Source organism: Perissodus microlepis, chromosome 3 (assembly GCF_051167445.1).
Source record: "Perissodus microlepis isolate ML-2025 ecotype Zambia chromosome 3, ASM5116744v1, whole genome shotgun sequence".
NCBI classification, from domain to species: Eukaryota; Metazoa; Chordata; class Actinopteri; order Cichliformes; family Cichlidae; genus Perissodus; species Perissodus microlepis.
The window spans coordinates 11,031,919-11,047,049 of record NC_140463.1 but is presented as its reverse complement, the minus strand read 5'-3'; the positions used below and the strand labels follow the sequence as shown (position 1 = coordinate 11,047,049).

The window sequence follows — 15,131 nt, the reverse complement described above, 5'->3', positions numbered from 1 at the left end:
CATGAACCTGTACTTTGAATTCTGTATGAGCTGTATAAAATACAGCTATGCATAAGTGTTTTGAATGAATAATTAGATTAGATAACTCTTTATTGTCTAATATAGAAATGAATAGAAATGTGACATGAGAAGGTGTGTCTTTGACTGTTCCTGTATAACTTATTTTCGGACTAGTTGACAAGTTATGCTCTGGTCATTTGATGTTTCCAAGATAGATGTTCTTTTGTAATATAGTTAAATTTTCTTTGTATATTTCATTTATCCACCATCATACATCATACATACAAGCTAAGAAGAGATCGTTATACTAACAAGAGGTATCAACGCTGGGCCAAAGTTCAGCACATGGTTAAAGTTTGTAATCCAGCCAGGGTGTAAATATCACTCAGCAGCCAGAGCTGAAGCAGGTAGCATCAACACATAAATCTACTCTACCCGGCTTAAATCACAAGAGCACCTCTGACCAAAAAGCTGTAGATTTTTCTTGTTTGCACAAATTAATCCAGATTCACATTAATTGTGTTCACAGCTCCAACAAAATGAGGAAGAGGAGGGGGAGAAACACAATTAGGTTGAATTACAATTGGATGGAAGGCGAGGACAAGGAGAAGGAAGCTTAGGATGAGGAGGAAGAGAAGCAGCAGGAGCATCTTTAGGGATCCCTATGATGTCATTGAGGTTTGTTTCATTAATATGGTCCTCTCACAAAGAAAGATGACTTGTTTTAGTTCACCTACTTCCTGTATTAAATAGTGATGTGCAAAATGTTGTGAAAAACCATGGAGCAGGCACGTATAGGGCATCTGCAGTTAAATGAACATCAAATCTCTAAGACAGACTGAAATCTGCATATTTATCACCCTTATGATAAAACCCATGTCAGCCATTGGTTTATGGACTTTGTATTTTGAAGCCTCAACATTTTCTTTATTGCTGTTGCTATGTTGGGACCATATTAGGATGAGGGATCAGAATCTGGAGTCATGCACACTATTGTTTCATTTAGTGTGTATCCAAAAGATTTGTACAGCAGATCCAAGTTGTGCCTTGAAAACAGGAAAGTCGTCTGCATAGAGGAGAACTTTAATAGCAGGCTTGTACAAAGTGAGGCTTTGTGCTCACATTTGCTGCAAACACTCGTTTTACCCTGTTTTGATGCAGAATTCATTTGAAATCAGGCAAGAACTGGACTTGTTTTTTATAATGTGTTCTTGTGAATTGATTGTGTATCGCATATGTTTGATTTGACTTTCTGCAAGACAACAGTCGTCCGCTGGCCAAAAAAGTTTTCCAAATACCTCCACGTGATCTAGCCTGGATTTAGAAAAGAATAGCACAAAAAATCTGCACCTCCTGCTTCAGATGCAATTTGTGTTTCTGTGTTCAGAGGCAGCGGCGAGAGGGGAGACCTCGGATCATCCAGCTGGAGAGCCTGACCAGGAGGAGTTGAACATTAACTCAGCTCTTCCAGGGCACCCTGCAGACTCGGCTGTTGGCATCGGCGAGGGATGACGTGAACGCCAAACTGGTCCATCACAGGTCAACTGCAGGTATGCGAGTCAGACCTTCTGAGGAGGGTTTCACTTTTCTCTCTTCTTTATAATTGACTCTTTTCTCTCTCTTTCAGCTCCTTGTCTCAGAGTGGGAGGGATTTGAAGCACAAAGGGAGGAACTTGTCGTTTGGTTGGCTGATATGGATGTCCACCTGAGTGAGGTTGACCAGCTGACAGGAAATACCAGTGAAAAACTGAAACAACTGCAGGTGTGGGCTTGTTTTGATATGACATATATTTGATATGATACATACGTCAGAGACATTATCCTAAACTGGACTAACAAAGGACCATGAGTACAACATGAAACGTACATTACATAGCGTAAGGCTGAAGTTCATTGATCATTTTAATCATAAACTTGTTGTTGAAATATTTTTACTGAACATGCAAACATCTGCTGATGAAAATGTGTTGATTTATTGGTCTGTTATGAAGCTATTGCTATTTCTAATGTGTTTTATCACTTTCTGATGTTTTTAATTAATTAATTAATTAAACAATACATGTATTAATTGTTGTGTTATCTGTAGATATAGTATTTATATATATTTATTTATAGTATAGCAAATATATTTAATTATTACTGTTTAAAACACTAATATGTGACATGTATTAGTAGTGATGTTGTGCTGAGGGTTAAAATGCCTTTTTGTCTTTTGGTAACTACAAAATGACAATAAACCATTAATATATGTCTATGCTGTGCTCGTATTTATTTTACCCTACTCAAATTCAATTTATGATACATTTTATTTTGAAAGATTTAAAATGGTTTTTTAAAGAACCACTCAAAAAAGGTTCTTTAAAATGGTTTTTTTAAAGAACCATTTGAAGGATCTTTTTAAAAATGGTTCTTTAAAGAACCATTTTTAAAAAGGTTCTTTTAAAAACCATTAAAGGTGCCCCAAAGAACCATTTCTTGATGGTTCTTTGGGGCACCTTTAAAGGTTCTTCAATGAACCACTGAAAGAAATGGTTCTTCAAAGAACCATTGTTTGAAAGGTTCTTTGTGGCACCAAAAAAGGTTCCTCTATGGCATCAGTCTAAAGAACCACTTTTGGGTCCAGTTGGCACCTTTATTTTTCTGAGTGTGGTTCTGTTGGAGGGTTCTTCCTGTTAAAAGAGTTTTTCCTTACCACTGTCGCCAAGTGCTCACTCAAAGGAAGTTATTTGATTGTTGGGGTCTCAGTTATTTATATTCAGAAGTGAGTAAAATGCAGCCATTATATTTCAGACAGCACATGGTTAGCATGTTAATTATATTCATAACAAGCTATAGAAACATTAGTGCTGCTCTTGTTGATTCAATGTTATGCTCTAGTGGCCATATATAAACCATGTGTGAGGATGGTGTTAATGTAAAATGTGAATCATAGTGTTCCAGTCAGTCATCAGTGTGTCTCTGCACAGCTGTAATTAAAATGTGTTCAGAGGGCCTCAGTGTCTGAATGGTTCCAGTTCAGCTCCATAACAGCAGCGTCCCTGGTTTGATTCCTGTGTTTCAGCTCATATCTGCCTCTCTCACTGAGGGGGACGTCCACTACATGGACATGGATTTGTTCAGCAACCAAACTACAGATCAATAAAATCAAACCGATTAAAGAACAAGGAACTGCTGTGTATTTATAGTTATACTTTTTGTCATGGCTGGAATGGCCAATGCGTCTGAGGATCGGACCCAAAAGCAGATACATGAGAGACAGGACGAAAGTTTAAGAAAAAGTGAGATATTTATTTTAGCTGATAACTACCACAATAACAAAAGCACAGGCGAAGAAAGGTGAAAAACTAAATGATAACCTAAAATAAGAAAAAACGAATGAAAGACATGGAAAACTTTAACTAGTCATAGGCGACTTGAAGCTCATGCTCTGGCACGTGTGTCAATAAAAACAACACAGTGCTTCAGAAGCACTGTGTCAGGATGGAGGCAGGACCTCGAAGCAGAAGCATACTCCATAATGTGTTGTACATTATTATATGTATATTAAATGTTTATTAGGTATTTTCATCTATTGTATTTATAAACATCAAGAAGTCACAAGCAAAGGAAGACCACACCATGGCACATTTTTAAAGAAGTTTATTGACAACATTTATTTTTAAGCAATTAGACATAATTTTTTTATGCGAAACAATACATGTTCAAAGCAACACAAGGCTGACTTTCAAACAGAATTGTGAACTCTGCTCTGTAGAGTGGGCAGCCATAATGAAACAGTACACTTTAAATTGTAGATTCAAATTGTTCCTCATATTTTTTGCCACCAGATGTCACGAGAGAGGACTGTGTTAAAAAGCTTTGAGTGAAAGACCCTGGACCAATGACACTTTTAAAATATTTTTTTTCCTTTTTACAAGTAAAAAAGTTCACCCACACTTTGTTTGCCTCATGTTTGCACACTGTAAAGCCCGCCCTCTTCCTCCTGCTCAGAGGAAGAGGGACACCAAGTAAAGCTACTTGGTGTCAGTGAAAGAAATGAAAAAAAGCTCAAATGAGTGAGAAGGACGATGAAGGAAACATCTGTGCTGTGTCTGCTCTGTAAGTAGAATCTCTGTGTTTGTTTGAATTCTTGTACTTTGACTGTCTGCTCTCCTGATAACTGATGATGGAGGAGAAGACATGAAAAACAAATCAGGCTGAATTCAAGTTCAAAACACCATGAGGACCAACTGCAGGTCTGACTGACTCTTTATCTTTGCTCAGGAGTCGAGGAAACACAGCAGGCAGTGAAAAGATCAAATCATTCACTCATTATATCAACACAGCTGCACAGAGGACACATGACTTTACTGTGTTATTATAAGTAGTGGATATTTTCTATAAAATCTGTGTATTCAGTTCACATGATTGTAATCATTATGATCACTGTAAGAACTCTATTTTAAATCAAACTTGTTCAGAAAGCAGTGAAGACTCCAACCTATGCAAATACTTTAATATCCATACAGGTTTTCCAGAAAGGTTTGGATTTGTTGAGAAATGTTAATGAAGCTAAATGATCCATAAATTATATTTAACAGTACAAGTGTCACAGAGGTGCAGTGGTAGTCAGTCCAAACATCAGCTGGTGATTAATGTTTTCTACTGGCCACTCAAATACTTTTATTCTCCCTCATGGTGAAGTCTTTAACAGGATGGATGTGGATGGACCTTCCACCATTTAAACACTTTTTTTCATTTTTTTCTTCAAACTTGGCATCAAATACAAAATGAGCAGAGAGATTAGTTTGTGTGTTTGTCAGCTGTTTGTGTGGAGTTGTTCTTTATGTTCACCTCAAATCAACCTGAGTGTCATTTCTCTTTAGTTCTGATCTCACTGCTGAGCTGCACAACAAACCAAGGTCAGTAACCTTCTTCTGTCACAGTTTAAACCTGAGAAATGCTCACTGATATGACCTGATTGGGTTCATGTTTCACAATGGAGCTCAAATATAAAACTGAATGAAATAAGTGATTCAGAAAACACCTTTTATATTATTGTATCACATTGTCGGTTTTTCATTTTAACCCTCACAGCTCGTCTGACTGTGAGTCCCAGCAGCTCTCAGTTCTTTGAAGGAGACTTTGTGTCTCTGAGCTGTGAGGAGGACGACAGCTCTGCTGGATGGACTCTGAGGAGAAACACAAGCAAAGGACAGAGGACTCAGTGTGGAGATGGGTGGGGGAGAATAGCTGGTTCTTCCTGTAACATCACTTTGATGGTGCCTCATGACAGTGGAGTTTACTGGTGTGAGTCCAGAGAGGGTCCCATCAGTAACATGGTTAACCTGACAGTCACTGGTAAGCTGAGTGTGTGGAGTTAGTGTTGATGAAGCTGTGTGTAAATGGATGAAATGCTGTAGTTTGTCTCTGCGTTGAGGTGGATCAGTGATCCTGCAGAGTCCTGTCCTCCCTGTGATGGAGGGAGATGACGTCACTCTGCTCTGTAAAACAAAGACCACTCCCTCCAACCTCCCAGCTGCTTTCTATAAAGATGGCTCCCTCATCAGGAAGCAGCCTACAGGTCACATGACCATCCAGCATGTTTCCAGGTCTGATGAAGGCCTCTACAAGTGTGACATCAGCGGTCATGGAGAGTCTCCATCCAGCTGGATCACTGTCACAGGTGACACACTCACCTGTCTGTGTTTCTGCAGGTTTCAACATTCACAATGTGACGACAACTTAATGACTGTGTTTGCTTTATTTTAGACAAACACACCACCACACCTCCACCTACATCCACACCTCCTCCTGGTTCCACCTCCATCACTCTTCCTCCATCACTCTCTCCTCCTGATCTCTATGTGTTGTCATGTGTTGGATCAGTGTGTGTTGTGGTTCTACTGGTGTTACTGGTTCTGCTGGTGAGACGATGTGTTCACAGGAAACCTGAAGGTGAGACTTCCTGATTTTACATGTGTATAGATGTTCCATTCTGTATACATGCATAGTTTTTAAATGATTTTTATCCTGGATTTAAAGACCACCACTGATACAAATGTGAAAAGGGATCATTCCAAAGCTTAGAGAAGCAACAACATCAAGAACAGATTTACATAGTCCATGTCACGGCCGAGGCCGAACCCGACAACCAGACTCAAATGCAGATCATACTCAGAGGCAAGGATGAGTGTAATTAACAGAACTTTATTTTCTAGGGCCTGACAAATACTGTGAGCTATGAGAAATAACATGGGACTTCGATAATGGTGGTAAACAGGAATGATGCTAAACTATGGGAAATAGTTGATTTACAAAAGCACCAGAGGATTGTGACAAGGGGATATGTACAGGGGCACGGGGCAGAAAACATGACCTGGAGGCTCTGAACTTTTGGCAGGTGGAGGAATGGCAAAGAAGGAGTGAGTGGTCAGAGTGAGCAGTTTTGGCCCGATTGAGTACTGTGACAGGAGGGCAAGCAGGTGAGTGAATCCGAGAGGTTATGTGACACAAAGAGCTGCCAAGCACAAACCAGCTTCAGGATGAAAGCGTGTATTGCCAGGAGATGGAGGTGGCAGACAACAGGATAGTGTGGTTAGCTGAAGACTTGGCGAAGAGGAAGAGGACTGGTGAGCGCTGGTCTTAAGTACTGGCAGCTCAATTGCCAGCAGGTGTGGAGACATGCAGGAAAGCAGCGACTCTGCCCAGGGGTGGAACTGTGACTGAGTGGAAAAACCCAAGGACTCACCCAGACCATGACAGTCCAGATGAAAGAGTAATCCATCTGAGCTGGACAACTTAGAACGACTGGATACAAGTTGATCGAACAGTGTAGAAAAATGCTCTGCTGTATTTGAGCCGAAGCCTCAACAGCGTTGGACAGGTGCAACCTGTTTAAGAGCAGCACCAAGAGCAACAAGGAGCAAACCAGGTGCTTTTCAATGTCCCAAAGACATTTTATAAATCCAGAGGAGCGAGCGTCTGGAGGTCAGGCAGGCTCCATCCCTTGCTGTTTTCAAAACTCGTTTAAAAACATCTCTTCTCCTTGGGTTTTAACCTAATTTAGGTCGTGATCTGTGTTAAACATTTTACCCTTTGTATATTATATTTTGTACAGCACTTTGGTAAGCTATAATGTTGTTTTTGAAGGGCTTTAGAAATATAGTGAAAGTGATAAATAAAATGGGCACATGGTCAGAGAATGTAGCATCCTCGACATGTAAGTTACAGACAGATAACCCATTCTTGAGTGCCACCCTTAACAGATTAAATAAAATGAAAAGAGTTTATGAAGTCCATGAAGTCCTTAGCCAGGGGGCTTCCCTGGGCAACAGATGTGAATATTAAAATCACAGAGTAGCAGGATCTGGTCATATTGTGATGCACTGTCAGCGAGAATGTCAGAGAACTGAGATAAAAAAAAAAAATCATTATTATATTTAGGAGGCAATTAAACCACTGCACACAGCAGCGAGTGGCCCAGTTCACACAAACAAAGTTCAAAGGTAGTGTAGCATCTTCTTGAGGATAGCTGCTTAAAGGCTGTCAATAGGAAATTGTACTTAGTAGTCAGTATAACCTTTTAATGATATAAGTTTGCATATGGTAGAATACTGCATGTAATCATTAGTGTTTAGAAGTATATAGTTGGTGGCATATTGAAAGAATGTCTCATCCTAGGAGGCCTGTAACTTTCCAAGGTGCTCTAGCTTCACCCCCACATCCTGGGAGCATGGGAAGAGGTCGTACCTTGTCTTATTGTTTTACGGTAGGATTAACGTAGCTATATCTGTCTTAGTCTAAGTGCTTTTTGGTTTGATGAACTGCTGGACTTTGAGACCAGCAGGTGTAGAGAAGTCATTTATGGGGTCACACTCTGACCCCCCCCCCCCCACACACACACACACACACACCTCCACATTTCAATGTAAGGAACAAACGCTCACTGAAGCATATAAATAAAGACCGGGGCAGTTTCTCAGTGTGAGTCTCAGTTCTGGAGGCTGCCCTTGCTAGCAAGAAGTTCTGTGTGTTTCTCTTCTCTGAGTCTTTACTGAAGAAGTGTTTTAGAATATATTTCTTAACAAAGGCGAAGTGTGCTTTAAAAACAACAGCTAACACTCCGGCACAAACAGAAGATCTTGGAGCGCTAAAATAAGCAAAGCCAGCTGGCAGTAGTTAAGAAAAGGTGCTTAACTCACCAGGTGAAGTCCAAGTTTCTGTCAGACAGAGGAAATCCAATGCATGGGAAGAAAAGACATTTTCATTTGCCACTGATCTGACATTTATTAAACCCAACCTGAGGGGAGCTGGGTCGGAGACTTCCCCTGTAGCAACAACCTGAGCCACAGGTCGAATGTTGGATAAAGTCGCTCCCTACCAACGCAAATGGCGAAGAGGCAGGGATTGAAGAGGGCTCCTCTTGATAGAGCCAACAAAGGGAACCAACCAGGAGTCCGCAGGGTCCACGTCATGGCACCAGGATTCATGGAAAAGATTGATGAATGAAGTGAAGATTGTTGGGAAGGTAAGAAATCCAGAGTCTCAGCTTTGCGAGGTGACCTCCACAGGTACCCCGTTTCCTGCGTCGCTTGCGCGTAGATGGTGGCAGTGGTATGGGAATCCAGCACAATGGTATTGCTTCCAGATGAGGAGGCAGAGAATCTTGGCTACATTTACCAAGCAGAGCTAAAACTTTGGGCCTATTTCCAGTGTCTGGCAATCACAAGACAGTGTGGAACTGAGATGTTGTAAAACGTTGGCTAAAAACAATAAAATGAGACAAATAAGAGAGAGCGGTAGATGGCGTGCCAACCACAGGTGCCGTTTTGAATCACACCAATAACAACAATTATTACAATACATTAAAATGTAGGAATGTTGACAAAATGTTTTTTTTTCTTGAGTAAATTTCCAGTGACAATTTTTACAGTAATTGATCTTAAATTTGGTTCATTTCAGCAGAAGAAAACATGACATACTGCAACATCAAAACAGCACACTGTCAAAAACATCCAATCAAGCAATGCAGAGGTAATGTTGATTCTTTTTGGGTTTTTCTTTTCTTTTTTCATGGTCTAGTTCTTGTTGTTTTGAGATCAGATCTGTCAGAAGAAAAGAGTTATTTTAGAAAATTGGAACACTGTTGGAAAGGGGTGGTTTTTGCAACCAAAAGTGACTATTTTGTATTTAGAAAAGCTTTGTTTTAAGCTAAATACATTGATATTATGTGGTCAGACACAGATGGCTGCTAATTACTGCTAACTAACCACCAAAACTGGAGCTCAGACTTTGTGAATAGTCTGGTAGTACAGTTAACTACACACCAGCCATATTATTGGCCAGAATAGAAATTGCATTAAAAAAGCTCAGACGGTACAGTAGTCCAGCGGTCCACTACGGGGGATTCCCATTAGGTAGCAGACAGCTCACAGCTACAGCCTACTGCCTGTGTCATCAGCAACCTGTCTGTCAAATAGGCCACCGCCCAGTTAATGCAAACTTTAAGATTTTGAAAAGTTTGTATAAATTTTACTACTAAACACTGAAAAAACCAAAACAAAAAACAAAAACCTAAAGTAATAAAATGTATAACTGCTGAGTTGTTAGAATTGCTTTCTTTGGCAAAAGTCTTTCTGACTTGGTTTAAGTTTGATGCTGATTGTTGCTGATTGTGATTACGGTTGATATATATAATGGATGAGGACATTATGGAGTATGCGAGTGAAAAAAATGTGTGATGTAACAAGAATTGTTTTAGTTTACATTTATCCTTTCACTTCCATTGATGCATACTTTTTTTATTTGCTTCCTTGTCCAAAATGTAACACCTTGATCATTTTAATCAGATATGAGAGTTTGTCTTTAAAGTTTGCTGTCGCGTGTTATCCGTTACTATTTCTGTACTGGACTGTGTGTTTGTGGTCTGTGGTTAACTGAAGCTAACAGCTCTGCAGTCGTCCAGCATCCTGTTTCTGATAGAAAGAAAACACTTCAGCTGCAGCTGTTTCAACACAGGGGGGTTAAAAAGACAGACAAGTTAATAATGACTCTCATGAATACGCTCATTAATTCATTTACTCTGGTATTATTCACAGTTAACCTTTGGGTGCCCTTGTTCCTTCATATTAATGTTACACCAATATTTTGAATTCAGCTTATGTCTGTGTCTATTTTCAAAATTCTGAAATGTTTGAAACGTTTATATTTTTTAGTATCCTGACATGCTGACTCAATACACTAATCCTGATGATGAACAGTCATGCTTCCAGTGTTTTCAATTACTTTTTGTATCCAAATTGTTTCTTGCCTAAATATTTCTGCAGTAGCATTAATACATAACCTCTGCTATGAGTTGTTCTGCCTGCACTGATGTCTTTTGTGTGTCCTTTATTGTGCAGGGAGTGATCCAGCTGCTGTTTACTCAAACTGGTGAGATCACTTATGAAGAAATCATGGTGAAAGAAAGCCAAAATAAAGGTAAGTCTGCTAGTGATTGTTTTCATCATGGTTCATGTCTACAGAGTGACCTTACACTGTAATGATTTCCACATTTATCTAACACGTGATAGAGTCTCAGTTTGATTCTGGGAGGAGACACAAATCCAGAGCTCCAAGTCATTATCTCTCAAAAAACATTAGACACAAGAACAACGCTAAATTATTCTTTTTTGACAAATTGTCAGGCAATCTATGTATTCCAGATAATCACAGGGAACCTTCCCAATGCCTGACAGATAAAGAATTCCACAGGTAATTAAGGCAGCTAAACTTCATTTCCAGGAATAGTTGTTTTCCCCATGTGAGCTGGTCATTTAGCAGTTCTATCAAAAAACACAGGCTGAAAAAGAGGCAGAAATCTTTCACTCTACTTTACTGATTAACCAACCAACATATATGTGTAACAACTTTAATATTTTCAACTTTTTATTTATTGATTGACTCAGTTGGCTTCTATCGAAATGTAAATGAGCCCAGGTCCTAATCACACTCTAGATCTTGTGCTGACTTTTGCTGATTTCATGAAACCCCTTTTTTGTCTTCATAGCTTAAAAATTGGACAATAATGGACTACACAACTCTGCTGATAAGTCATCTCTATCCAATCAGTTTGACTACATTTAGCTGGACTTAAGCAGACAGTAGGTCTCTGAACACCTCATTCAGCTGCATCTGTCCTGTGCCACATCATCAGTAACAAACACTTTGTTTGTTTGACACTTTGAGTCAATTGTCCAATATTGTTTGGTCTGTTTGAAAAGAGGGTGTCACATGTTAAGGAGCTGAAACTCCTAAACCTTTCAGACATTCTTTTTATTTATTTAATCATTTTTCTTTTTTTTTTTTTGTACAGCATGCATTCAAGATCAGGTTCAACTGTTACATGATAAACATATATGAAAATATATTTATATTGAAGAATATCAATATAGCATTGGTTGGTCCAAATGTGCAGTTTACTTTGGTCAATTTTGACTAATAATCGAGACTATGGTATAGGCTGACCTTGTATGGCCCAGATGTCAGGTGTGGTATGACTTTTAGAAGTGCTGTAACTAAGCAGTTAATCTGAAAGCAGATCAGGTGTATCTTCTAAATCTACTTTTGGCAGCAGGATGTAACCAGGATGAATTTGTTGTGAATGTGAGGCGTATAACGAGACATATGAACAGACTAAAAGTCTTTAACTGTGTGTGTTCAGGGTGAAAAACTGTCCCTTTAATACAATGAATCATTTTGACTTCTGCATGTAAAACCACAGCAGCAGCTTCCTGCTGTTGATTCTAGTTAACCATAGGCTGAACCTGAAAACACTTTCATACTGTGTTGCTGCTTGGCTAAAAATAGTGTTGTGAGAACACGCTTGCTTTGGCCTCTGTGGGGAGGGGTGCCAGTCTGCATTAACAAAAGATGGCAGCTTTGTGGTCACTCAGGTTTACTCACACAAACACCCCCAGTTTGTTGTAGTCTGTTGTTGTTTCTCAGCAGGTGTTAAAAAGTGGTAAAAACTGTGAAGAGAATAATTGTTCCTGTTTCCTGTTGTTTTTTTTTTGTTTTGTTTTTTTTTTCATTAAAATACGTAACCAACAGCTTGGAAAACAGATTATACATTTGTATCATACTAATTATATTATCAATACCTTGCTCAATATCAGTTTTCCATCCATATTTAGAATTTTATGGCAGGGTCATATTTGGCCATCTTTTATTAGTTAAGGCTACGTTTTGGAGTAGTATTATCCTTATATTTGTGCATCTATAATGTTCCACAATTTGTAGATCCAGGTTTTTGTTGCTGTTTTGCAGGTTAGTGTTCCTGTTTTTAAGTCTACCAGCTCTGCCTATCTAAGACTTTTTTTTTCAGGAGAGAAAAGAGAGAGCAGCTTTAAGCAGCAAATGTCTGTGTCATGGTCCTGGGTCGGTGACCCAGTGGTTTGAGTTTTGTATCATTATTGAATTTTGATTTTGTCATAGTTTATCTTTTCTAGCCTTTTGGTTTCCATGTTCTATGGTCTGCTGTCAAGTCAAGTCCGCGTCTGTTATGTTTCCTGTTTTACTTTGGAAGTCTGTGTCCAATGTCATTGGAATTTAGAATTTAGTTTTACTTCCCCTGTCCTGTCTTTGGAATCATGTGTGTCAGCTGTGCTCCCATGTGTGGCCACTTCCCTTGATCATCCCTTATGTGTATTTAGTCTCTGTGTTTCATTCAGTCTGTGGCTACGTCCACACGTACACGGGTATTTTTGAAAACGGAGATTTTCCGTTTTCATTTTAAAAAAAATAATCCCGTCCACACGTAAAGGCAGAAATGAAGGAAAACGCTGCTAGGAACATGCCAAAGCAACAGGTGGCGATATATTCCTAACCGTGCAGAAATGTTGGCCAATCAGAAGTCTAGAAGCCTCGGTGGGAAATAGCAAACAAAGATGGGGCATAGAAGCAGAACCGAGTCGTATGTGTGGAGGGACAGTAACTGTGTGTGTATATGTAAGCATTTAAACACTGCAGAGACTACAAGTAACAGTAACAGTATTGTAGAAATTCATTTCACCGAAACAATAACGTGGCGCACAGTGTGACGTCAAAAAATGCGCACACCTTTGACGCTGCGTTTTCTCCGTTTTCTCCGTTTTTCTTGTCCACACGTAAATGCAAAAACTGAGTTTTCAAAAATATCCACCCTGGCCGGAGTTTTTAAAAATCTCCGTTTTCAGTGACCAAAAATGCCGTTTACGTGTGGACGAAAGGTGCAAACGCATAGAAAAATCTGCGTTTTCAAAAATACCCGGGTACGTGTGGACGTAGCCTGAGTCGCGTCGTCTGTGTTCCACGCCCTACGTCATGTCAGGTTTCAAGTCTCTGTGCAGGTCATGACTCGTGTTGCTTATTCTTATATTTCATAGTTCCTTCATGTTCTGGTACAGTCTTGTTCATGGTCTCACTGTTCTTCCCAGTTTAGTTTCCTGTTTAGTTGTTGTTCCTTTTCAGCTCTCGTTTAGTTTAGTTCATGTACTCCAGCCTCAAATAAAGGCTCGCTTTTGTTTAAAGTTAATTTTGTCTGCTCATCTGTGTCCGCACCTGGGTCCTCTAAACACTCGACCACACGGTCAGCCACTGCGGACCGTGACAGTCTGACTCTTGTAACGTAATTGGTTTTGTGGGTTCCAGGTTTTATTTTATTTATTTATTTATTTAGTTTTATTTCAATAAGCAGGTAAAGTGTAGGCAGTGCAGGAAGTAAAGTATTTTATATCTGAGCTGGTTCCCAGTAAAGTCTGAACTGGGACTGCACGTGATGCAGAGTGGTGGACATTTGAGGTTTTATTTAACTACACAGCTTGTAATCATTTTTTCGGTTTGAACTGTGTGTGTTTGTGTTCAGACTTTAAACCAGAGCCAGACGTCGTCTACTCTTCACTGAAGTAGTCCACCAGTCCAACCACTGATGTCCAGCTGCTGATCTCTAACTGGTTCCCCCAGCACCTCAGACAAGGAGACATCCACAAGTTCAAAAGCTTACTCAGATTTTTACATATTTTTTCCACTTATTTAGACTCACATGCTTCAAAAATCACATAAGTTTAACTAGAATTATTTTAGTACTTAAAATAAACAATGATAATAAAGTCACTCTATGAGTTTGGCACTTTGTTCTGTTTCCCATAATAGTGATTTTGTTTCACTGTAGGATTAATAAACTTTTGTTCACACTTTTTTTTTCTCATGTGGTTGTTTTGTTCTTGACAAAGTATAAAGGATAACCATTTTAATAAAGTCAAAACCATAAATTTTAAAACCATTTTATTTTGTACAGTTTCCTCCTTTTGCAGAAGCAGCTGTGTATGTATAAATATGGAGGCTCAATGCTGTCTGCATAAAATAAAGGAAAGAAAATAATAAAAATACAGAATTATTCTTACACTTAATGTGATATTAGCCAGAGGAATAAAATTATTTACTTGATGACTCTGGCCCTAAGCCAAGCAGTTATCAGTCCTCATATGAGTCATGCATCAACCCAGCATCCTAAATATAACCCATAGAGTATTTTCACAGTAAAAGTCTTTTATACTGTCACACATTGGGTTATCACATTTTTTAAAATATATTGTTTAAAAAATTACCTCAGTGACCTTATAGTTGTCATTTAGATTCAGTGGATTAACTGTTTCACTTTTATTAAAGCTTCACTTTACTATTTACAGATGAACATCATGTGGAGTTAGTGTAAATCATTTGAAACACATCATATCAAATGAATTCAATCAGTTTTATCATCTGAAGAACCAGAAGCTCTCAAACTTTATCTGACACAATATCAAGAAGAAAATCACCTCAGTCACAAAGAGGAAATGTACTCAGTTACTCTCCTGTACTCTAATTACAGTCATGTGATTTCCAGGAAGTGCTGCAGAAGCTGCATGCTCTCTCTCCCTGCAGACTATTTGCTGCTGCTCATCTTTTCCGTGTTTTCTCTGTGTGTGTTTCTGCTGCTTCTTTGTCCTCACTGTAAACAGATGTACTGAGAGACTCCTGCACTGATGTTTCATAGGAAAGTCCAAACAGCCTCACTGGTTCTCTGTCTCATTCATCACAGTTCTAAACACATATTTAAGTGAATATAATCTTCACCCTCAGTTAAAATGACT

At 39.1% G+C, this 15,131-nt stretch overlaps 2 protein-coding genes and 1 long non-coding RNA gene across 3 annotated transcripts in view; all 3 read left to right on the top strand.

The window, feature by feature from the left end:
- Positions 1 to 306: 306 nt before the first annotated feature.
- Positions 307 to 2,022, top strand: LOC146389878 (uncharacterized). Its single transcript, XR_014798561.1, has 3 exons — positions 307 to 678; positions 1,388 to 1,550; positions 1,628 to 2,022. It is a non-coding gene; the product is annotated as an uncharacterized LOC146389878 (long non-coding RNA).
- Positions 2,023 to 4,040: 2,018 nt separating this feature from the next.
- LOC146389872 (low affinity immunoglobulin gamma Fc region receptor III-like) overlaps positions 4,041 to 15,131 on the top strand; it is a 136,235-nt gene continuing 125,144 nt past the window's right edge. Inside the window, exons 1-3 of the mRNA XM_084913378.1 lie at positions 4,041 to 4,098; positions 4,866 to 4,901; positions 5,077 to 5,340. Coding sequence (XP_084769504.1) covers positions 4,068 to 4,098; positions 4,866 to 4,901; positions 5,077 to 5,340 — 331 coding nt within the window. The 5' untranslated portion in view covers positions 4,041 to 4,067. The remainder of the gene's footprint in view (positions 4,099 to 4,865; positions 4,902 to 5,076; positions 5,341 to 15,131) is intronic.
- LOC146389877 (uncharacterized) lies at positions 5,272 to 10,461 on the top strand. Its single transcript, XM_084913840.1, has 3 exons — positions 5,272 to 5,665; positions 5,752 to 5,937; positions 10,383 to 10,461. The coding sequence occupies exons 1-3, from the start codon at positions 5,458 to 5,460 to the stop codon at positions 10,415 to 10,417; spliced, it is 429 nt and encodes a 142-aa protein (XP_084769966.1). The 5' UTR covers positions 5,272 to 5,457; the 3' UTR covers positions 10,418 to 10,461.